The sequence below is a fragment of the Culex pipiens genome, chromosome 1, assembly GCF_016801865.2.
Source record: "Culex pipiens pallens isolate TS chromosome 1, TS_CPP_V2, whole genome shotgun sequence".
Lineage (NCBI taxonomy): Eukaryota > Metazoa > Arthropoda > Insecta > Diptera > Culicidae > Culex > Culex pipiens.
This window is the reverse complement of record NC_068937.1, coordinates 9,640,334-9,664,941: the sequence shown is the minus strand read 5'-3', so window position 1 is coordinate 9,664,941 and position 24,608 is coordinate 9,640,334. Positions and strand designations below refer to the sequence as shown.

Genomic DNA, 24,608 nt, shown 5'->3' with positions numbered 1-24,608 from the left:
AATGACCAAAACCACCAACATAACCAAAATCACCAAAATTACCATAATCACCAAAATGACCAAAATCACCAAAAACACCAAAATCACCAAAATGACCAAAACCACCAAAATAACCAAAATCACCAAAATTACCATAATCACCAAAATGACCAAAATCACCAACATAATCAAAATCACCAAAATTACCATAATCACCAAAATGACCAAAATCACCAAAATGACCAAAATTACCAAAATCATCAGAATCACCAAAAACACCAAAAAAGACCAAAACCATCAAAATAACCAAAATCACAAAATGACCAAAATCACCATAATCACCAAAAACACCATAATCACCAAAAGCACTAAAATCACTAAAATGACCAAAATCACCAAAATAACCAAATCACAAAATGACCAAAATCACCAAAATCACCATAATCACCAAAAGCACCAAAATCATCAAAATGTTCAAAACCACCAAAATGACCAAAATCACCAAATTCGACAAAACGACCAGAATGACCAAAATCACCAAAATGGCCATTGTTACCAAAATGACCTGAATGACCAAAATGACCATTATCACCAAAATTACCAAAATGACCAAAATCACAAAAATGTCCAAATTCATCAAAATGACCAAAATCACCAAAATGACCAAAGTCACCAAATTGGCCAAAATGACCAAAATCACCAAATTGACCAAAATGACCAATATCACCAAATTCACCAAAGTCACTATAATCACCAAAAGCACCAAAATCACAAAAAAACACCAAAATCACCAAAATAACCAATATCACCAAATTCACCAAAATCACCAAAATGACCAAAATCACTTTAATCACCAAAAGCACCCAAATCACCAAAATTACCAAAATCATCAAAATGACCAAAACCACCAAAATGACCAAAATCATAAAAATGTCCAAATTCATCAAAATGACCAAAATCACCAAAATGACCAAAATCACCAAATTGGCCAAAATGACCAAAATCACCAAAATTACCAAAATGACCAAAATCACCAAAATAACCTAAATGATCATAATCACCAAAATGACCAAAGTCACTATAATCACTTAAATCATCAAAACGACCAAAATGACCAAAGTCACCAAAAATGACAAAAATGACAAAAATTACAAAAAATTACAAAAATGTTAAAACTGTCAAGAATGACAAACAAAAAAACAAACCATCCACATTAACGACCCCCGGGTCATTTGTGGTCTCTATTGCAAGTTTCTGCTCGAACCTAGGAGTCCGAAGGCTTGAATGGGGAGAGCACCCAAACATCTTTCTACTCCAAGGAACCTTCCACCCCAGTGTTTGAACTGACGACCTTTGGATTGCGAGTCCAACCGCCGCCAGCTGTTCCACAGGAGTAGGCTTGGCGACTCCTACACCTGGAATGACTTAACAGCCTAACAACCAAGGCCGGGACCGACATTTTACTTCCTCATCTGATGGAAGGTTTGAGCAGATGGGAATCGAACCCAGAATCATCCGCTTACAAAGCGGACAGCGTAACCATTCGGCCACGCACTGCGCACTGCTCAAAAATGACACAAACGACAAAAATGACAAAAATCACTGAAATGCGAAAATGACAAAAATGGAAAAACAACAAAAATGACCAAAATGGCCAAAATGACAAAAATTACAAAAATAACAAAAATAATAAAAATGACAAAAATGACCAAAAATGACAAAAATGACGGAATTGAAGAAAATGTCAAAAATAGGTTCGATGGAAAACATATGTCCCAAATGCGAATATATGCAAAAATTGAAATCGTGAAAATAAAAAAAAAACAAAATACTACGCGAAAGAGATTGAATGAAACTCTTGTTGGGAATTTTCATTTCGGAATTTAAATCAAACAAACAATTTTTGTTATAAATAAGCATTATTACTCTTTATTGTGAACTAAACGAATTGTAATTCTATAAACTTGCCTTTTTGAAGCATACGCAGCTCTACCATGTCCTTTATCGTAGGGGGTCGTATAATATGAAGAAAATGCAGAATTTTAAAAGAGCGAACTGATCTCCTTCAGTTCCGGATCAAGTTGTAGGAATAAAGTAAACGCGTTTTATTCGAAGCTTACGGGCTAGGTTTCCTTGGAATATCTCATTGCTATACGGCGCTGTTCTACGATTACTTGTTGATCATGGAATTTCTATCCTAAAACGAAACATAACTCATGATTATTACTGTGGAGGCTTCCACTCTCAATTCTCACCTCACTTAAACGCACGGTTCCACATAATTCCCGGGGAACAACCCCGTAACGCCGTCCATCACGCCCTCCCACCACCCGTCATCATTCTTCTTCAGCACGTACAGCACCGAACTCTCCTGGAAGCTCAACTCGTCATCCTTGTCCGCGTAATAATCGTAAATAGCCACCACCTTCTCGATGTAGTTCTTCGGCACCCAGCCGGGCAGGTTCTGGTCGTCGGGCACGATCGGCGCCACCAGGCTCTGGGTGTTCCGGGGGCGGCCAAAGTCCGCGTGGTCCGACTCCTCCGGCGGCGGTGGCGGCGGCAGCGGCGGTGACTGCGACCCCGGACGGGGCATGTTCCGGCTGAGCGTGTGCATTCCGATGTGGCCGTGGTCGGGCATTTCGTGGGTCACCGTGAGCGGAGACGGCGGTGCTGGAAATTTGGAGGGGAACTTCTGAAATGATTCCAACTCTCGGGAATGGCCCTTTGCGGGGACTGCCGATTTTGCGTCGGTCCGGAGATTTTTGTTTATTTACAGGTTAGAGGGTTAGCTAAAGGTGTGGGTGTGGGGCGTGTTAAGGGTGTGTCAGTGTTGGTAAGGTACGAGTTTTGGATTGTACAAGTGCTTTTTCGGAGAGTTTGAATTTTGCGTCACTTCACGATCACGGACGTCAGAGTCAAGGTACCCTGTGAGCTGTTTTAGTAGTTTCAATGTGAAGTGTGAAATGTAGTGAATCAGGTAAGTGGGGTAAGTGATACTAACATTTTCAGGTAAGTAAACATCTGTCAAGCTGTCAATCTGTCAATATTTACACTGTTGCACAGTGTCAATTTTACTGTTATTTAAAATTGACTCCTGCAACTCTGCAACTTTTTCATTACAATCGCAGGATTTTCCTAAAGAACTGTTTTCTAGAGGGAACTTCCGGGCAATTGTAAATTCCAAACAACACACTCACTACACCACAAACACCAAAACAACAACGCAACGAAGTACTTACGCGGCATGCTGTTCCGCTCGTCGAACGTCGACTGGTGCTGGGTCGTGGCCGGTGGCATCGGGTGCACCATTCCGACCTGCGGCGGATGGTGCATCGCCACCTGGCTCGGCGGCATCGGCAGCGCACTATATCCGGGGCCACGCTCCCCGCCCGAAGTCCGTCTCGGGTGTCCCATGGGGAAGTTTGGCGCGTAGTGCGACGGAACCTGCGGCGGAATGACCACCGGTGGCGTCCGGTACTCGCGGGACGCCTTACCGAGCGTGCCCGTGTTGCTTGCGTTCTTGCCGAGCGTTCCGGTGTGGCCGGCGCTCCGAGACATTTGCGGCGGCGTCGGTGGCTTCGTGGTCGGCGGAGGACCGACCGAGATGTTGGCCGCCAGCGACTGGATCGAGCCCTGGCTCGAAACCCGGTGCTTCTTGTGGTTGTTGTTGGTCAGCGCGATTCCGTGGCCGATCTCGTCCAACAGTGCGTAGTCGATCGGCTTCCGGACGTACTTGATCGGCTTCTCCGGGTTCAGCGGCGCCACGATCTTGTACTGCCGGGTGCTGACCTTGTTCGCGGTCAGCACGCCGATCTCGCGCCGCGCCACCTTCTCCTTGTGGATCATCACCGTCTGGCAGATGTGGTTCATCTGGGACTCCATCTCGGCCATCTGGGTGGCCTGCAGGTCCATCAGCTGCAGGAAGTTGTACGCCAGCGTGTTGATCTGGTACGCGACGCTCGCCAGCGACTGAGTCGTGTAGTTCTTCGTTTCCTCCAGCGAGGCCTTCTTGTTGTCGGATCTGCGGAAGAAAGGGAGAAAGAGACACCGGTTAGAGACGACACTCTCGCTGAATTCCCACCAAGTTGCGCTGAAACAAAAGCCGGCACAAATTTGGAGCGTGGGAGATTTGGGGTTATCAAGCGAAAGTGAAAATGACTCTTAAAATTGAAGATGTGCCGACAACAATTGCCCGCCCACCGGTTAATGACTTGTTTTAGTGGTTGACTGAAACGATAATTGCTCCAATCAGCTGTATCTTTACGCTAAAAGTGGCAATTTTCTTCGGAAAGCTTTTTTTTTGCCCTTTGGCGGCAAGTTCATGGGATTTGCATGTTGGTATGAAGCGTGTATGGTAACATTGTAACGTAATTATCAGCGTTTCATGTCTGAAAGTCGTCAAGTCTTCAAGTCATCAAGTTCTCGAGTCGTCAAGTCTTCAAGTCGTCAAGTCTTCAAGTCGTCAAGTCTTCAAGTCTACAATTCTTCAAGTCTACAAGTCCTCAAGTCGGCAAGTCTTCAAGTCGTCAAGTCTTCAAGTCGTCAAGTCTTCAAGTCGTCAAGTCTACAAGTCCTCAAGTCTACAAGTCTACAAGTCTACAAGTCTACAAGTCTTCAAGTCTACAAGTCCTCAAGTCTACAAGTCTACAAGTCCTCAAGTCGGCAAGTCTTTAAGTCGTCAAGTCTTTAAGTCGTCAAGTCTTCAAGTCGTCAAGTCTTCAAGTCGGCAAGTCTTCAAGTCGTCAAGTCTTCAAGTCGTCAAATCGGCAAGTCTTCAAGTCGTCAAGTCTTCAAGTCGTCAATTCTTCAAATCGTCAAGTCTTCAAGTCGTCAAGTCTACAAGTCGCAAGTCGTCAAGTCTTCAAGTCGTCAATTCTTCAAATCGTCAAGTCTTCAAGTCGTCAAGTCTTCAAGTCGTCAAGTCTTCAAGTCTACAATTCTTCAAGTCTACAAGTCCTCAAGTCGGCAAGTCTTTAAGTCGTCAAGTCTTCAAGTCGGCAAGTCTTCAAGTCGTCAAGTCTTCAAGTCGTCAAATCGGCAAGTCTTCAAGTCGTCAAGTCTTCAAGTCGTCAATTCTTCAAATCGTCAAGTCTTCAAGTCGTCAAGTCTACAAGTCGCAAGTCTTCAAGTCTTCAAGTCGTCAAATCTTTAAGTCGTCAAGCCTTCAAGTCGTCAAATCTTCAAGTCGTCAAGTCCTCAAGCCGTCAAGTCATCAAGTCTTCGAGTCTTCAAGTCGCCAAGTCTTCAAGTTGAAGTTCAAAGTTTTTATATTTTTTAGACTCTTTAAAGTACAGTCATCCCTCATATTAGGAACTGTTAACAGATCGGCCAATGTTAAAAAAATCATAGAAAATCGATAATTGAACTTAATGATTTGCTTTTACCTTCATTTGAAAGCTTTTCTTGCGATATTTCGAATGGTGTATCGAACAACTGCAAATTTTAACATTTATATCAAGTTTTTGAAGAAAAACTTTGACCATTGAAATCCACAAATTCGGAACAGTTTTTTCTTACGGATGTAAACAAACTTTGGTTCTCTCCATGAGTACATAATTTTCACAAAATAAAGACTACACGCACTGAAACCAACGAAACTCAAGCTCAGTTATGTTTTATGAATGGTCTGATAACTTTTTTTGTAAAAATATCAGTTAAATTCAGGTGTTCCACAATTATGGAATAGGCAATTTGGAGGCAGTTTTTGCTGCTCTGGATAAAATAGTCTAGAAATGAGGTTTTTTGTTCAAAAAATACTACTTTTACTAATGAAATAGCAAGAGAATGTCCAAATAAAGGTCCTAAAAATAGTAGGGAAGACAGAATAGATGCATTTGGCATGCTATTGACAAATTATCACAAAAGTGTTCCGAATATGTGGGATGACTGTAAACAAACAGTCCAACTTGCTTGTTCCTAGTGTAAACATCAGCTGACGTAAAAGAATAGACTGGTTTGCGTTGTTTACATGTGAAAAAAAAAAAACAAAACAAAAAACATTTTTCACACATTTTCAGCACAGTGTTTCACACTGCCATTTCTGAAGAAGTTCCACATCAGGAAGCACGATTGCAAAAACCGTCAGACCGTCAAATTTCGGTCAGTTGTTTCCACTCACGCAGAGTGCATTTCTTTTAGAAAAAAAAACTGTCCAAAAGTCAAATTCAATAAACAAATCAAACAAAACCCAAACAAACGCCTATTTTGATGACAAATCATCGTGGGTGTGACCCCCCTCCAAGTACTCCACTTCCCCTCTTTTCCCCTCCAACGCCACTGGAATCCCACCAAATGTGTCAAAATATCGATTCAGATCCACCCTCCGAAACGTCCACAAATCCCAATCTTACCGATGGTACGTGTCCTCGCAGTACTCGGCCACCCGCTCCAGGTTGGTGTAGCTCTCCTGCAGGTTCTGCCGGCCCTCGGGAATCTCCGTCCGGATGAGAGTAATCAGGTCGTCCATTTTTCCAAAAAAAAAATGTCACTTTTTCGCGGAAGATTTCACCGAAAATCACCGGATCAACGCGCACGACCGACGGCTGCGACGGTTCCGGGCGGAATCGGTGACCAGAACCGGGTTTACGGCGAGGAATTTGGCGAAATTGTCGCCGAGTTCCCGATCGCTACTTTCAAGTGGAGAAAATAATTGACTTTTTCCTGGGAAGAGCAAGGTGGGCGCGATGGAAGGTGAGGAGTTACTGACGTTTGTATGGGTGAGTGTAGGAAGAAGGTATGAGAATGTGACATTTTAAAGTAATAATCTTTTTATTTGTTTGCTAATTGAAAAAATCTAGATTAAAGAAAATTTTATTAAATGTATTCAAAGAAAAATTAACAATATTCAAGCAAAAACGTCAGAAAAAACATGTGTTGTCCCCAAAACACTGAACGTTTTGAAATCACACCTTCTTTCAGTGATGCTTTGAAACCGTACTGTCAGTTTGCTCAGGCATGCCATAAAATCAGTGACTGCTTGCAGAGGGCAGAGGTAGTAAGCTATAATTTATGGCTTGTAGCTGTGTCCAATGGGACACGTGCATTGCATTTTGGATTTTTCTTATTAGAAATTGATTTAGGTTTCAACTGTTTGGGAAAAAAATCCCATTTATGTGTATGACAATATTTATCAAACATTTACCGATTATTACTCAATTCCTAGTCATTTTTTGCTGAATTTATGAAATTTTTAAGTTTAAATGTTTAAGACAACAAGAAGGATGATGATATTTGAAACGAAACGATGCTTTTAAATATAATTTGAAGACATAGTCCGAATGGACCTATCATATTTTAAAAATCAATGAAAAAACAACCGTTTGACTTTTTTAAATGTGTCAGTCATTATCACTCTCACCCAGTCGGCTTGGGTTTGATCCCAGACGGTCCCGGTGGCATTTTTCGAGACGAGATTTGTCTGACCACGCCTTCCGTCAGACGGGGAAGTAAATGTTGGCCCCGGTCTAACCTAGAGGGTTAGGCCGTTAGCTCAATCCAGGTGTAGGGGTCGTCTCCCTGGATCCTGCCTCGGTGGAGTCACAGAGTAATCCAGAGGGAGCACTGGTATTTAATTTATGGTTGCCTTACGCGGTACATCGTGGTACATCCCCCCTTCAGGAAAAACTGAGAAGCTATTTCTTTGCTATCTTAGTTCACTGGATTTTTCAGAGGCGTTACGTTTTTCAATGACAGTTTTTCTTGTCAGACATTCGAAACATTACTCAATCCGATTCAATCAGTTGAAAATTCATAATTTTTAGGTTGGTTTCGAACTGTTATCTGTTTTTTCGGTAAATAACGTCATGATTCGAATTCCCGGACGCTTCGAAACCCGGACACTTCATCTTGTTTAATTAGTTATTTGGATATAAGTTCGCATTATGAATGTCAAAACTGTGTTATTTGATGAATTTCAACATCAACTTTCATTTAAATTTTGATTGAACGCTGTAGTTAATGCCAAAACAATTAAATACAATAAAATAATAATTTTACCAAAAATGCGAAACATTTCACTAGAAATATTTCATAGGCGTTCGAAGCACCGGGAAGGCAAAGCAGAAATTTATGGTTTCGATTTCCTTAAATTCTAGCAAATTTTTATATAAACTATCGATTGATTTGATATTAACGGCTTATTTGAGACCTAAAGAATGCCATTCACTAACATTTCAGTCCAAATTTTTGCGATTCATAAGTAAAAGTCGAGTGTCCGGAATTCGAAGCAAAAGTGTCCGGATTTCGAATCAGCTTTTATCAGTGTCCGGGAATCGAAGCACAACAAGTCACTTTGATTTTAAAATTCTGATGAAAAATTGTTAGAAAAGACATAGTTTGCATGCATTTTCTTGAAACTGACTGTTTATGCTACATTCTGATGATGTTTCTACATTTACAACTTATTGCATGATTTTTTGCCAGCTATAACAAAAATGATAGGCTACTAAGTGTCCGGATTTCGAATCATGACGTTATTGGAAAAGGCGTTTCCCGAGCCGCAGGGCGTCTTAACGTCTTGGAAAAAATACCACTGAATGCATGCAGATGTGTAAGTTGACTTGCACCTCGGCTTGCACAGGTTTGCGTACGTCGCCAGTGGCTGATTAATTGCTTGATTGAAATGCTACCGAGAGGTTAATTCCAAGTAGGTGTTGGCTTACGTTTAATGACCAGAGTTTTAAGTTATCGATTCGCAGCCCATTTTTCAATCCACTCTCAAAAGTACCATCGCTCGAAGTTCCAAATTCTGTTGATTTGTGATACATTGCATTTGTGTTCCCGGCCTTGGAGGGGGGAGGGGGAGTTGATGTGACCAATGTTAACTCATTTAAACAGTTTTCTTGCTATCAAAAACCCCGCAGCTCCCAAAAAAACATGTCCCTCGTATTTTATATTTCCTTCGTTTGGTTTTCATTTGAAATTAGAAACAATTTCCATTATATAAATTAAATTTATAGCCGAGTTTATAGCCACTAACAGTTTTATTTGCCAAAATATATTCAAACATATATAAAAAAAACACATAAACATTTCTTCGCATTCCGAGCTTGGCGGATTTCCTCCTTCAGCAAAACAGGACGCTTCTTCAAAGCCGACTTTCCGATGGCCCAGAGACGAGGTCAGTTCGAGGTCTCCTTCACCAAAACAGGACACCTTCCATTTTTTTTTTCACGATCGGCCCGTCGAATATTTTTTTGCTAAACAAAACGAAAGTCAGTTTGACAGGAAATTATTTTTAATTATTGGCTACTAGATTTAATTAAAATATCCGTTCAAAAACATAACGCCTGAAAAAATAAATAACGCCTGCTACCTTTAGGAAAATCCAACAACAACAACCGTAACGCAGCCACAAAATTCGATGACATTTGTTCGGACTGCGTCCTCTGGATTACTCTGTGGTGGAGTCGCTGGTAAGCAGTTGGACTAACCATCCAAAGGTCGTCAGTTCGAATCCCGGGGTAGATGGATGCTTAGTAGTAAAAAGAGGTTTGCAATTGCCTCAAAAATCAAGCCTTTGGAGCTGTAGCGGCTTTGTGGGGGCCTTTCCTATGACCTTCAATTTTGGCAGCTGTTCATACAAATATTGTACGTAATTATTCGAAAATCTGTAACCTTTAAAGTACTTTTCTGATCAATTTGGTAATTAAACTCAATTCCCCAAAATCAGTATTTTTTTTTTTTAGATTTTTTATATGTTTTAGAGGACCAAAACCCGCAATTTTTTTATGATTTTTAGAAAAAAACAGTGATTTTTGAAAAAAAAATCGAAATTTTATGCATACAAATTGTTTGGCCTCACTTTTCATGTAAATTTGAATTTACAGATTTTTTGATAAAGTGCCTTGTTTTTAAGATATAGCCACCAAAAATTTGATTTTAGTGAAATATTTGCAGTTTTTCGAATTTCAAAAGTAACTAATCTTGAGAGACCATTTTTGAAAATATTTTTTCTAAGGTTCAGAAATTTTGCTATAAAATTGTCTAAGAGACATTGAAGATTGGACCTCTGATTGCTGAGATACAGCGGCCTAAGAAAAAGAAATAGGAAACTTGAAGTTTGCTAAGTCTGAGACATTCGTGAAATTTTGCGATCTTTTCGAAAAAAATATTTTTAGATTTTTTGAACCAAAACTAACGTTTTAAAAGGGTGTAATATTGATTGTTTGGCCCTTTTGAAATGTTAGTCTTGTTTAAAATAAAACTCGAGAGTCTTGTGTTTTTTTCAAAAGGTCCAATTAAAAAAATTGACATTTTTTGCTTTTTTTGTTTAGTGAGACAGGAGAATTTGTTTAGTGAGACAGGAGTATTTATTTAGTGAGACAGGAGTATTCTAAAAAATTACTGAATTTTCTACTAACGAAATTTCAGTAAACAATTCGGTAATTTAGATTTTTCTGAATTCTCAGTTAACTGACATTTGTCACTTTGACGGTTAACTGACATTTGACAGTGTTTCCAGTACTGATTTTTATATATTTATTTCATCAATTTTCCAAATAAAAAAAAACAGGTGGTTAGCATTGAAGCATTTGTTTTTCACATTTTTCTTACTTTTGTTTCTAAAGATCATAATACAAAATTTAAAAACACAACCTATACCGTAACCTGGGGTGAATCGGGACTACAGTCTGAATAGGGACAGCAGTTTTTAGAGCACTTAAAGCTTTTAAATTTGGAAATGGATGTATACATTTTGTTGGCCTGAGTCTGTTCTAACCGAAACCAACCAGAAAAATCAAAATATTGTGCTCCAACATGGTTAAAACTGCTGTCCCAATTCGCCCCATGTGTCCCGATTGACCCCAGTTTACGGTAGTTGAAAAAAGGATTTTCTCTCGGCAGCATCCAAACAATAAGTCATAAGTGACATTTCAGTTTGACAGATATGCAGTTACTGATTTTTCAGCAATGTTTTTGTTCATTGCCGAATTTCAGCAATATTGATGATTACTGAATCGCATTCAGTTATTTATTTTACTGAAATATCAGTTCAAAATTTGGTGTGCATGATTTGTTAATTTGTTTTGTAATTATAAAAAAATCTAAATTTTGCTTAGGGTCGATATGCTCTTCAAAAGAAAGGGGGTCAAGAAACAGCTTTACGAACGGCAGAAAAAAAAGAGAGGGAATGTTTTCTTGGGGCTTTTCTTCGCCCTTTCTGGCTTGCTTTCGCTACCGCTGCTTTCCATTTGAAAATTTTCTTGACCGGTTTCTTCCAAAGTGCATACCATACATAACCTATGATCAATGCATGAAATGCTGTATTAAATAAGCAAATACAGAGAGGATTCGTTAATTCGAATTTTGCTACTTCGAATGTCCGCTAATTTGAATGCTCGCTAGTTCGAACGTATTCGAATTAAAAAAAGAAGTACTTAAACGTCAACACCAGTTGTCAAACTGATGCACGTGGTATTAAGCTTTTGACAGCTGTCAGTAGTTCCAATTAGCGAATTTTGGATTTGAAAAAAATCCGTGGCTTATGGATCGCCCTTAAAATGTGATATACAAATAAAACAACGTTCGAAACATACTTTATAATATGGCATAATGCATCAGTTTTTATTTATCATTTAGTTATTGATTCACACATTCAAGTCCCAGATTATCGTATAATAATCTATGTGTAATTTTCTTCTTCATCTCATCGTTTTTCTCTTTCTTTCTCGCTATGCTGTTTTACACTTTTTCTTCTTCTTCTTCTTTTCGTTTAATCTCTTTTTGCTATTGTTCTCCACTCCTTCTCCTCGCTTAGTTTTGCATCATCTCTCGCAATGATTCTGTCTCGTTTTGTATTGATTTAAATTAAATATAATATGGCATCAAAATTTACATCTACTCTCACCCTTTCAGTACGTTTTCACTTTTTAGGAACTCGTCGGTCAGATCCAGCCCGTTCCGCGGCACCGGACTCTGCGAGAACTGATGGCACTCGTCGCTGTTTTGCTGCTGCTGCTGCTGCTGCTGTTGCTGTTGTTGTTGCTGGGCCTGTTGGTGAGCGTGGTGTTCCCTCATGACCGCCCTCAGATGGTCCCCGTTCGGGTCGCCAAAGGGCGGACAGTTCTCGTTGGATCTGCTCTCGTCATTGCACCTGCCCACAAGTGAGTTACCGAGCGGTCCCAGGTGGTGATGGCCACCGGCGCCCGAGTTGATGCTGCCGCCGGCATTCGAGGACACTACGGCCTGGGCCTGCGAAACGGCCAACCGGAGGGCAGCTTCAGCCTGCGATCGGAGGATCGCCTCCGCCTGCTGTATCCGGATGGCCGTTTCGGAGGAAGGTCCGCACGGGTTCTGGCCACTGCCGGTGCCACCGCCCCCTCCCCCACCTCCACCTTGACCGAGCCCACCCGCGCCCACCGGGGAATCCCCCGCGGACGGGTAGTTCTGCCGGTTCGCCAACGGGTACTTCATCTCGTTGAAGTTGATGAAATTACTCTTCTTCTTCAGCGGTCCGCCCAGATTCGGCTGCCCCAGGTGGTGATCCCCGTGCATCGAGTTGTTCTTGAACGTCTGCCCGATCCGCATGGCCGTGGCCAAATTGACAACCGCGGCCTGCACCGCCGACGAGGTTCCATCCGTCGGAAGCATCAAATCCGGATCAAACTTCGGCTCCTGCAGCATCATCATCCGCGAGAACTGGCTGTTGTTATTGTCCCCGGGAACCACCCCGAACGGATGCCCGTGGGCAGCGGCTGCGGCCGCCGCATTCGACAACCGGTGGTTCTCGAACCCTCCTCCGCCACCACCACCTCCGCCTTCGCCGTTCTTCTCGGAGCCCATCGTGGAGGAATTCTCCGAGTAGTTCAACGGCGAGATGCTGTTCTGCGTGAGTTCCTTCACGGAGATCATCGACGGACCGGAACCGTTTCCGTTTCCACCGCCGCCCATTTGCATCTGCGATTCCTTTTCCCGCTGCTCGGCGACCGCCTTCGAGAACATGTACTGGGCGGCGAACTGGTGCTTCGGGTCCATCTTCATGTGCTCGATGTGGGTGATGAGACCTGGGGGTGAGAAAAGATGAAAGTTAAGTTTTTTTTTAAATGTTTTTGGAACATGAAATACTTGAAATACTTGAAATACTTGAAATACTTGAAATACTTGAAATACTTGAAATACTTGAAATGCTTGAAATAGTTGAAATACTTGAAAAACCTCAAATACTTGAAAAACTTGAAATACTTGAAATGCTTGAAATGCTTGAAATACTTGAAATGCTTGAAATACTTGAAAAACCTCAAATACTTGAAATACTTGAAATACTTGAATTACTTGAAATACTTGAAATACTTGAAATACTTGAAAAACTTGAAATACTTGAAATACTTGAAATACTTGAAATACTTGAAATACTTGAAATACTTGAAATACTTGAAATGCTTGAAAAACCTCAAATACTTGAAATACTTGAAATACTCGAAATACTTGAAATACTTGAAATACTTGAATATTTGAAACACTTAAAACACTTTAAATACTTGAAGTATTTGAATTAAATGATACACTTCAAAAACTTTTAAAACATTCAAAATCTTCGAAAATTGAACAAAAACATCAAAAACTTTAAAAACCATAAAATATTTAAAAAAAACTTCAATGAATTAAAAAAACATCAACAACTCAAGCAAAACTATAAAAAACTTCCAAAACTCAAAAACATTAGGCGTCATCCATAAAGTATGTCACGCTCTAGGGGGGGAGGGGGGGTCTGAGCAAGTGTGACATTGCATGTTATAAGTATAGGAAAAGCGTGACAAAGGGGGGGAGGGGGGGGTAAACTTTGGCCGATTTTAGCGTGACGTACTTTATGGATGAAGCCTTAGAAACATCGAAAACATAAAAACTTAAAATAGCTTAAAAATCAATGACTTTAACAACCTGAAATTATTATTTTAAGTTGTTTAAGTTTAACTTAAAATTTAGAAACTTAAACCAACTTAAAAAACTTCCAAAAGTTTAAAAACTTCAAAACTTAAAAAAAACTTTTGATAATTGGGTAACCTTTGAATTACTTCAAAAATTTTAAAACCGTAAAACCTTCGAAATCTCAAAAAACATTAGAAACTTGGAAAAGTTAAAGTAGCTTAAAAATCAATAACATTAACACACGGGTCCCCCACAGACCGTTATTATGAAAAAAAAAAATTCCACCCAAACCAATGATTGGACATGGTTCCTGGGACCATTCTGCACCTCTGGGCCGAGTTTCAAAATATTTGCCGGCAGAAATTTCGAATACGGTCAGTTTTAGTGTTTCGAGTAGAAATTAAGGAGAAATCACATGTAAAATGCGTAGGAAATGAGCAAAGCTTCAATGTTTTAACTCCAAAACATTAGTGTTCATGGTTTTACATTGTATTAACATGTAGCAGAATGATATAAAAACGATTTACAGCACTGACTTAGCTGGATTAAGCCTAAGTCAAGTGACTTAGGTATATAATTTACAAGTTTATACCTTAATATTAAAAAAAAATTCTTACATCAAGAAATTTTAAGTCAAGGAAAACTAGATTGCACAAAAATTACTTAAAATGAGGTGACTTTGAGCCTAGGGGTGACATTTATGTTCCCACAAAGAAATTTGATGATATTGCTACGCAAATCTGCTTGTTCTTATTTAAAATTAAATTAATTAAAATAAATTTAAAATCATCTGGAATCCTCCTAATTTGAAAATAATGCTCACATCTTTCAGTTCTACTGAAATCAAATAAAACAATCAGAATAATAGGGAAACAAATTTTTGTTACGTGGCAAGTTTGTGACATGGCAGTTACAATAAAATTGTCCTTTTTGTTTTAAATCGTTCACAAATTTCAACCTTGCGAATGAAATCCGGAGAGTACTCCAGCCACTAGCGTGCCCAGCTCTTTGAGGAAGGTGGGGTAATAATATGCACGTTTTAGAACAAATTTCTGTGGATGGTGGGGCAGTTGCCCCATGTTGCCCCACCCTGTGCACGCTAGTGACTCCAGCTATCATTTAGCTCATATATTTTTGTTGTCCTGTGTAATGATTATACTTAGCAAAAGTTTAATGGCACAACTTCCCACAGGATTAATATTTCAAACCAACCAATTATTTTCCAACATTGCAGTTATCGTCATAAAATAAAATAACATTTCATAATTGAATAAAATAATGTTGATACACTCATAGTTAGGATTCAATAAAACATAATATTAATAATCAAGAACGTTCACTAATAATGTATTCATCAAAACAAATCCTACTTCTGCCCAATGTGAAAACACAATCGATCTTTTAACAAGCTTGGCATATCTTTTGAAAACATGAAAATAGTACAGTTAAATATCAAATCAAATCAAATTGTTCGCTTTACAACATTACCAGCCAAACTGGGGTGAGAGGCAACCACGTTCAACACTCTAACACCGAAACCGGTATAGTCAAGTATGTACAGGCGATGTAAGTTTTCAATGTGACTTGTGTCCTAAACCCTTGGCGGGGTCAAACGGTAAGGCTTACGAAACTAAAGCTTTATCTATTTTTTTAGTGTTTTTTAGTTATTGAACTTTTTATGCCAGAGGACAACATAATCTTAGAACAATATTTGCAACGCTTATACTTTGCAATTCAAGCTTATCGAGCTTTTTACTAAGCTATCTGGCTATTATAAAATCGTTAAATTTGGTACAATGTCACCCCTAGGCTCAAAGTCACCTCATTTTAAGTAATTTTTGTGCAATCTAGTTTTCCTTGACTTAAAATTTCTTGATGTAAGAATTTTTTTTTAATATTAAGGTATAAACTTGTAAATTATATACCTAAGTCACTTGACTTAGGCTTAATCCAGCTAAGTCAGTGCTGTAAATCGTTTTTATATCATTCTGCTACATGTTAATACAATGTAAAACCATGACCACTAATGTTTTGGAGTTAAAACATTGAAGCTTTGCTCATTTCCTACGCATTTTACATGTGATTTCTCCTTAATTTCTACTCGAAACACTAAAACTGACCGTATTCGAAATTTCTGCCGGCAAATATTTTGAAACTCGGCCCAGAGGTGCAGAATGGTCCCAGGAACCATGTCCAATCATTGGTTTGGGTGGAAATTTTTTTTTCATAATAACGGTCTGTGGGGGACCCGTGTAACAACTTAAAATTTATAAGTTTTTTTTCAATTTGTTAAATTTTGTTGAAGTTTAATTTAAAAATTTGAACTTTTTTAAGTTGTTAAAGTTTCTTAAAGTTAAACTTACAAATTGTTAAAGTCTCAAAACTTGAACCAATTTAAAAAACCATCCACAAGTTTTAAAACTTCAAAACATATAAAACTTGTAATAATTGGGTTACTTGAAATACTTCAAAAAAAATTAAGGCCATAAAAACCTTCGAAATCTCAAAAACATTAGAAACTTGGAAAACTTAAAATAGCGTAAACAATCAAAATCTTTAGCAACCGAAAAAATTGAAGTTTTTTTTAATTTGTTAAAGTTTGTTGAAATTTTACCTAAACATTTGAAGTTTTATACGTTGTTAAAGTTTGTTAATGTTTAACTAACAAATTGAAGTTTTTTAAGTTGTTAATGTTAAAAAACTTAAAAAAAATACTTCCAAAAGTTTGAAAACCTCAAATCTTAAAAAAACTTCAAATAATTGGGTAAGTTGAAATACTTCAAAATCTTTACAACCTAAAAAACCTTCGAAACACACAAAAACATTAGAAACTTCGTTAACTTAAATCTTAAAAAAGCTTTAAAAAATTATTTGTTTAAGGTGTTAAAATTTAACTCTCAAATTTGAAAGTTTGAAGTTAAAAGGCTTCCAAAGTAAAAAACTTACTTGAAATAGGGACCATCCATAAACCACGTGGACACTTTAAGGGGGGGGGGTATGGCGATTGTCCACGCTCCACACAAAAAAGATTTTTTTTGTATGGACAATTGTCCACGAGGGGGGGGGGGGGTTTCGAGATTTTCAAAAAAGTGTCCACGTGGTTTATGGATGGTCCCATACTTAAAATACTTAAAAAAAACTTCGAAAAGTTTAAAACATCAGAGACTTTGAAAACTTAAAACTTTAAATAGTTTAAAAATTAAAGACTTTATAAAGTTTTTTTTTCAAAGTTGTTAAAGTTTAACTTAAAAATTTGACGTTTTTCTTAAGTTGTTAATGTCTGTTCAAGTTCGACTGAAAAATTTGGTGGTTTTTAAGTTGTTGAAGTTCAACTTAAAAATTTGATGTTTTTTACGTTGCTAAAATTTGTTAAAGTTTAACTAAAAAAAATGGAAGTTTTTTTTAAGTTGTTAAAGTTTCACTTTAAAAAATTTAATTTGTTTGCGTTGTTTATAAACGTAAACACTTTCCAAATGTTTAATAACTTTGAAACATAAAAAAACTTTTTCACAATTGGGTTACTTGAAATAAAAAAACTTACTTTAAAACCTTAAAAACCTTCACAAACTCAAACACATTAGAAACGTCGAAACTTAAAAAATTAAAATAGCTTAAAAAATCAAAGACTTTAACAACAATTTGATGTTTTTTTTAACTTGTTTAATTTAAAAACTTAACTAAAAAACTAACAAATTAAATGAATGCTAAAAAGTTTTGGTAATTTTTGGTAGTTGTATTTTTGTGTTCTTGAAAATCATTGCAAAAAACCTGATTGTCTGTAAATTGAACAAAATTAATCAGATTATTTTAGTTTTATAGTAACATACGAGGAAAATTTACCGCTGTCATATAGCTTTAATTTAATCAAATTTAAGAACAACATGAAAACATGAATAACTGGATTTCAAATAATACTTAGAAAAAATTAAAAACTTCGAAAACTCAAAACATTAGAAAGTCTTAAATAGCTTTAAAATCTATGATAACTTAAAAAATTATAATGTTGTTAAAAATTTACTTAAAAAATTAAAGTTTTTTTAAGTTGTTAAAGTTTGCTAAAGTTCAACTTAAAAATTTGAAGTTTTTTTAAGGTGTTAAAGTTTAAAAACTTAAAAACATAAATACTTAAAAAAACTTTAAAAACTTTCAAAAGTTTAAAAAATTCAAAATTTAAAACACTTTTAATTATTGGGTTACTTGAAATACTTCAAAAACATTAAATTTTCGAAAACTCAAATACATTAGAAACTTCGAAAACTTAAAAACTAAAAATAGTTTTAAAAATAAATGACTTAAACAACTTGAATTTTCCAGAAGTTTTTAAAGTTTATCTTCCAAAATATAAGTTTTTTTTAAGTTGTTAAATTTTAACTTACAAATTTGAAGTTATTTTTACGTTGTTTAAGTTTAACATAAAAATTTGAAGTTTTTTTTCACGTTGTTGCAGTTTGTTAAAGTTTAACTAAAAAATTTGAAGTTTTTTTTAATTTGTTCAAGTTTGTAAAAGTTTAACTTAAAAAATTGTTTTTTTTAGTTGTTAAAAATTGTTAAAGTTTAACTTAAAAATTTGAAGTTTTTTTACTTTGTTAAAGTTTACTTACAAATTTTAAGTTTTGTTAAGTTGTTAAGGTTTGTTAAAGTTTAACTTAAAGCTTGTTAAAATTGAAAAATTTAAAAACTCCCAAAAGTTTTAAAACTTCAAAACTTAAAAATCTTTTAATAATTGGGTTACTTGAAATACTGCAAAAACTTTAAATCTTTAAAAACCTTCGAAAACTCAAAAACATTGAAACCTGAAAAACTTAAAAACTTTAAATAGCTTATAAAATCAAAGACTTTAATTAACAATTTAAAGTTTTTTAACTTGTTTAAACTAAAAACTTTAAATAGCTTAAAAAATCAAAGACTTTAACTAACAATTTAAAGTTTTTTAACTTGGAAAAATGGAAAACTTAAAAACTTATAAATTTATTGAATACAAAACACAGTTTTGGTAATTTTTGATATTTTGTTTTATGTTTCAATGTTACTAAAAAAATAATTGTTTAAATATAAATCAAAGAAAATTAATCATATTATTATAGTTTAATAAAAACATACGAAAAAATGTTATAAAACACCATGCAATTTCAACAACACCAGCAAAAAACCTACCCGTCTCGTGCGTAAACACCGCCTGGCACACCGAGCACGGCCACATCTGCAGGTTCGACCGGAACGGGCCGCCCACGCCCCCTCCCATGCCGCCGCCGACGCCCATCCCGCCGAGGCCACCGGGCGTGCCGCCGGGCGTCCGCGGGTGGGTCAGCAGGTGCTTCCGCAGGCATCCCTCGTTGACGTAGTGCTTGCCGCACATCGGACACGGATGGTTCGCGACCCTGCGCTTCACTGGAGTGTAAGAAATGCTATGTTTCAGTTCCTCAAGACATTTAGTGCTGTACTCTGTGACAGGCACGGGGTGGACATTTTTTTTGGTTTATGATGGGAAGGTACACAATAGTAGTAGTAGTGGTAGTAGAAGAGTAAGGTCCGGAAAAAAACAAAGGCAAAAGAAAAACGGGATTTGAACGAATCGGTTAGTATCGACCAGTTCGATTAATGTCCAACTCACTAAACTAAAAAAAACTAACTCTTAGCATAGAATTCTCAGTAAGAAACCTACCAGCCACTTCTTTGTGCGAGTACTTGATGTGTTCGTTGAGGGCGTCCACGCCGAGGAAGATCTTGCTGCAGACGTTGCACGTGACGCTGTTCGAGTTGCTGATCAGGGCCGCGTGCTGCTGAAGAACGCCGAGGTGCAGTTGCAGCTCCTGAAAGCAAAATAACCGCATTTTATCAAATGTAACTAGGGGAAATATACCCATTTTAAGCCTAATAAGCGTTCGTGTTTGAATGATACTGGATAATCTGGAGTGTTCTTTGAAATGTACTAAAACCAAGTACACCAACGAGTAGCGCATCTTTTTGTGAACATTTCTGTTTATTTTTACTTTAACTAAAAGTTATTCTATTCCTTTTACAAGCATTTAAAAAATATTTCCCAAATATATTCTAATCAGTCGAGAATGGATTGGGCCACGCCCATTTTTCTATTTTCAGCTTAGTTCTTTTTGACTTTCAGCGCTCTTTTGGGTCTGCTTAGTGCTGCCAAAATTGATGAAATTTTAAGCGAACACTCACGAAAAGTAGCATTTATAGCGAAAGTTTCCTGGCAGCACATGCTCACTCCAACAGGCACTGCACCAGCATGTTGGTGGTGTTTGTGGCCACCCTTTGTTCGTTATTTGCCTTCGCTCCTCGCTCGGTTTTCTTCAGCGTTCGATTGGAATAGAGTTATCTAAGGCCGAGCTCACGCACACTAGCACACCATTTGTTTTGCTGGGCGGTACAAAATTTAACCTCAATCTGTTTCGTGTACGTACACGCAATACATGCGCACGTAGATAACTCTATGGATATTCAAAATTGAAACGTCAAACGACTTGGCGCGTTTGTTTTTTTGATGGTGCTTGCTAATTAGGGGAAATATACCCATTTTAATCACACTAAGCCGTTCGACCAATTCTCATCACTTTTGCCGTTTTCTTCTATTAAATCAACATTTTCAGATGTTTCAACAATTGAGAGTTGCTTGCTCACTTTTATTTGAGCTATTTATTACTTTGGTATAGTCAAAAACACTTTATAAAAGCTGTAATTCATGATCAAAGTGCTGATAGGCCGATAATAGAAATAGGCTGAGAAAGGGTATATTTCCCCTATTTACATGTTTCGGGATTATTTTTCAAGTGAATGACTAACTAATGGGCAAAAGGACATGTTGCCGGTAGCTGGAAGCAATTTTATATCTTGAGCGCTTTGAAATCGTTAACGCAAGTGAAAAGATATTGATGGCGGCTTTCGTTAAGCAGTTAACCCTGAGTTAACCTCTCATCTTGCGTGTGGATGTGTGTGCCACCAAAATGATGAGAAATGGTCTCGCAAAATAGAAATTATGATCAAAAGTGCATTAAATTTGATCTTTTTGGCCAGTAAGTGGCATACATTTGCGTGCTTACTTGAGGCGGTGCTGTTGCTGGTATGTTTATACCCTGAAAAATATTTTTGGAGCTTTAATCGGTCATCAAACTTTCCATATGGCGAAGATAGGTGTTTGATTAGAAAGGGTATATTTCCCCTAATAATTGCTAAACCAAAGCCCTTAACCGTTTCAGTTTGAGTTTGCTCTACGTCACTGTTTCCTCCTTATAAATATATTGTACGATCAGTTCCTTGCTGGACTCGGACCGTCGGTTCAACGACCGACTAAATAGGCGGCGGGCCAGAAGCGGGCATAAAAATGTCAAAATTCCCTACCCCCCCCCCCCCCCCCCCCCTCACTTCGTCTCACCACCCAGCGTGCCAGAATTAGAGGTGATCATGTGATTAAAAATAAAAGTTTTTTCTCAAACAATTATTCCTGATGTGAAGAAGTGATAAAAACCCAAAATTGTAATCCATAATTTTTCTATAAATTGAACTTTTTAACTCCAACTGGGAACTCCTACCCCTACGTCTATCCAAGACCGTTTCCAATGACCGTGAGAAGATGCCAGAAAATCCAGCTACGAGCTAAATCCACAATAAGTCTCCTTAAAAATTGAAGGCTACAAGCTATGTACAAGTTTTTTAGTGCCATGGAAAAAAACTGATAATTTTTACTTCGGATAATCGAATCAGGAATAAAAAAAATATCTTTTATTATCGAGCTCAATGTAGAGACCATCCATAAACCACGTGGACACTTTTTTGGGAATCTGTTACCCCTCGTGGACAATTGTCCAAGCCTATTTTTTTTGTATGGATCGTGGACAATCGCCAGCTAAAAAAGGCAACTTTTGGCAACCCAGCCGAAGTTTAAAAATTGGCAGTGTTGCCAATGCACAATGGTCCAGATCGCAAAATTAAGTGGAAATGGTTTCCCGAAAAATGGTGAGCTCTAAAAAACAAACATTTTAAATTTTTGACACGTCGATTTGGACTGCAAATTTAAAACTTAAATATCTCGAAAAAGCGCAGGGCAAATTTTAAGCACCACATTGCATTCGAAAGATAAGATCTAGCGAGCAATTCCAGCCCAAAACAGGAATTTTTAGGTACTTTTTTCTCGACCTTCTCCGATTTCCATGAAACTTTGTAGACATGTCATTCTACGCTTTTATAAGCCATTTTTGTGTATATGGAGTCGAAACGAAACTATTGGCACTACGCCCCCCGGGGCATGGCCTTCCTCTAACGTGGGATTTCTGCTCCAGCGCCTCTGACGAGACAGGAGAAACCGGGACCGACGTTTTACTTCACCATCCGATAGAAGCTCAGTGGATAAGGCGGGAATCGAACCCGCGTCTCATAGCATCATCGGGATCGGCAGCCGAAGCCGCTACCCCTGCGCCACGAGACCCACACCCGTATATGGAGTCCACGGTGCTCAAAATACCGTTATTATGAAAAAAAATATGCACTCCGAGATTTTGGGGTATATCGATTCCTTACACCATAGTGCATCTCTGTGCAAAAAATAAAAACATTCGCTGATGTAGTTTTCGAGATACAGCCCTTTTAAGATGTTACATCCGATTTTTAATAAGAAAACCAAAACAATCAATACAATTTCAGCACTTTAAAGAATATGCATTTCGAGATAATGATGTTTTTTGCTTAATATGACTGTCAAGTACCTCTGGGCCTAGTTTCAGAAGGTTTGCTGATGTAGTTCTCGAGATACAGCCATTTTAAAATGTTATCTCCGATTTTTTCAAAGAAAAAAAAAATCCATAAAATCAATACAATTTCAGCACTTTAAAGAATATGCATTTCGAGATAATACATCAGCAAACCTTCTGAAATTTGGCCCAGAGTTACTTGACAGTCATATGAAGCAAAAAACATTATTATCTCGAAATGCATATTCTTTATAGTGCTGAAATTGTATTGATTTTATGGACTTTCTTTGAAAAAATCGGAAGTAACATTTGAAAATGGCTGTATCTCGAGAACTACATCAGCAAACCTTCTGAAACATGGCCCAGAGATACTTGACAGTCATATGAAGCAAAAAACATCATTATCTCGAAATACATATTCTTTAAAGTGCTGAAATTGTATTGATTTTATGGATTTTCTTTGAAAAAATCGGAAGTAACATTTTAAAATGGCTGTATCTCGAGAACTACATCAGCAAACCTTCTGAAACTTGGCCCAGAGATACTTGACAGTCATATGAAGCAAAAAACATCATTATCTCGAAATGCATATTCTTTAAAATGCTGAAATTAAATTGATTTCATGGATTTTCTTTGAAGAAATCTGAAATAACATTTTAAAATGGCTGTATCTCGAGAACTACATCAGCAAACCTTCTGAAACTTGGCCCAGAGGTACTTGACAGTCACATGAAGCAAAAAACAACTTTATCTCGAAATGCATATTCTTTAAAGTGCTGAAATTGTATTGATTGTTTTGGTTTTCTTATTAAAAATCGGATGTAACATCTTAAAAGGGCTGTATCTCGAAAACTACATCAACGAATGTTTTTTTATTTTTTGCACAGAGATGCGCTTTGGTGTAAGGAATCGATAGACCCCAAAATCTCGGAGTGCTTTTTTTTTTCATAATAACGGTATTTTGAGCACCGTGGAGTCAGTTTCACTCGATAATGTCATTTGAGAAGGGCGTATTTTAAATATTTTTGTATTTCGTAATTTAAATATTGCTGAATCTCGAAGCCGTTGCATCGTATCAAAAGGTGATAAAAGACAAACTTGTAGGAAATTTGACGGGCTTTCCGAAAAAATACACTGAAGGAAAAAACGCTCCACTTTTATGAGATTTTTTAACCATTGTCCCAAGTCCAATCCTTGTGAAGTTACAGTGGTTTTAAAAATAAAAATGTTGAGAAAATAGATTTTTTGATGGTTTTTGGAAATTTCTATATGACAGGCTTGATTTTTCAGTCTCGAAAATATTTTTTTTCCGAAAAGCTCGCCCAATTTGCCATAATGGCTTATACAAGCGTAGGATAACATGTCTACAAAGTATCATTGAAATCGGAGAGGGTCGGGTACAACCGATTCCCTATTTGACATGGAATTGCTCACTACAAACACTGAAAAAATCTCAGGGGTATTTTTCTTTGAAATCGAGATATCTTCATTAGAAAATGTCAAATTTTCTAGGGAAAAGTGTATGGGACCACCCGAACGAAATTCAAAAATTGTCCAACTATATGTATTTCCATGTTATTTTGCCCGCTGAATCCAAACCTGCCTTCAGAATTGACCCAAGTTGCCGAAATTTCGATTATTGGTCATATTTTTAGTTTTTATGTAAAATTATCAACTAGGTGGTGGCTAATTGGTTTAACATTGTAACTTTGGATTGATCCGATTTTTAATATAAAAAAATGAAACATGCGAGAAAATTTCTAATCTATTCAATTAAAAAATACATACATATTATTAAAATTTAATCCCAATAATAACGTCATTAGCCTATATCAAATTGCTTTGTATTTTTTTCCACAAATATTTGAAATAACCTTTTTTGAAAATTTGAATTGACTATTACTTGAGGGCAATCCATGTTAAAATGATGATAAAAATGAAGGATTTTTTTTATCTTTTGCTGTCATTAGCAAAGCTGGATATATTGATGAGGACTACATCGAAAAAAATATAGGTCACTTTTAAAATTTTACAAAAATAGCAATAGATATTTTTTAAATG

The 24,608-nt window shown here is 37.3% G+C and overlaps 2 protein-coding genes across 8 annotated transcripts in view; both read right to left on the bottom strand.

The window, feature by feature from the left end:
- Positions 1 to 1,879: 1,879 nt before the first annotated feature.
- LOC120413299 (abl interactor 2) lies at positions 1,880 to 6,663 on the bottom strand. 4 transcript variants are annotated; one of them, XM_039574058.2, is made up of 4 exons: positions 6,330 to 6,663; positions 3,219 to 4,000; positions 2,234 to 2,712; positions 1,880 to 2,202 (listed from the first exon to the last, which is right to left on the bottom strand). In XM_039574058.2, exons 1-3 carry the CDS (start codon positions 6,443 to 6,445, stop codon positions 2,240 to 2,242), a joined length of 1,371 nt encoding a protein of 456 aa, XP_039429992.1. In that variant the 5' UTR covers positions 6,446 to 6,663; the 3' UTR covers positions 1,880 to 2,202; positions 2,234 to 2,239. The 4 variants fall into 4 exon arrangements, with proteins under 4 accessions (XP_039429992.1, XP_039429991.1, XP_039429993.1 ...); XM_039574057.2 differs by having other exon boundaries at positions 1,880 to 2,176; positions 2,235 to 2,712; XM_039574059.2 differs by having other exon boundaries at positions 1,880 to 2,171; positions 2,235 to 2,712.
- Positions 6,664 to 11,513: 4,850 nt separating this feature from the next.
- The window catches only part of LOC120413289 (uncharacterized), a 36,644-nt gene continuing 23,549 nt past the window's right edge, over positions 11,514 to 24,608 (bottom strand). For 3 of the 4 annotated variants that reach the window (XM_039574028.2, XM_039574027.2, XM_039574029.1), the window contains exons 5-7: positions 19,508 to 19,655; positions 19,000 to 19,287; positions 11,514 to 12,983 (exon numbers count right to left, since the gene is read on the bottom strand). In XM_039574028.2, coding sequence (XP_039429962.1) covers positions 11,824 to 12,983; positions 19,000 to 19,287; positions 19,508 to 19,655 — 1,596 coding nt within the window. In that variant the 3' untranslated portion in view covers positions 11,514 to 11,823. The remainder of the gene's footprint in view (positions 12,984 to 18,999; positions 19,288 to 19,507; positions 19,656 to 24,608) is intronic. The other variant, XM_039574030.2, reaches the window with a different exon arrangement.

Coding starts and splice junctions, on each gene's coding strand:
- LOC120413299 (XM_039574058.2), bottom strand. CDS start 6,445: ATGGACGACCTGATTACTCTCATCCGGACGGAGATTCCCGAGGGCCGG. Junction 4,001..6,329: donor TGCGAGGACACGTACCATCG/GTAAGATTGGGA, acceptor TTTCTTCCGCAG/ATCCGACAACAAGAAGGCCT. Junction 2,713..3,218: donor CGAGCGGAACAGCATGCCGC/GTAAGTACTTCG, acceptor CAAAATCGGCAG/TCCCCGCAAAGGGCCATTCC.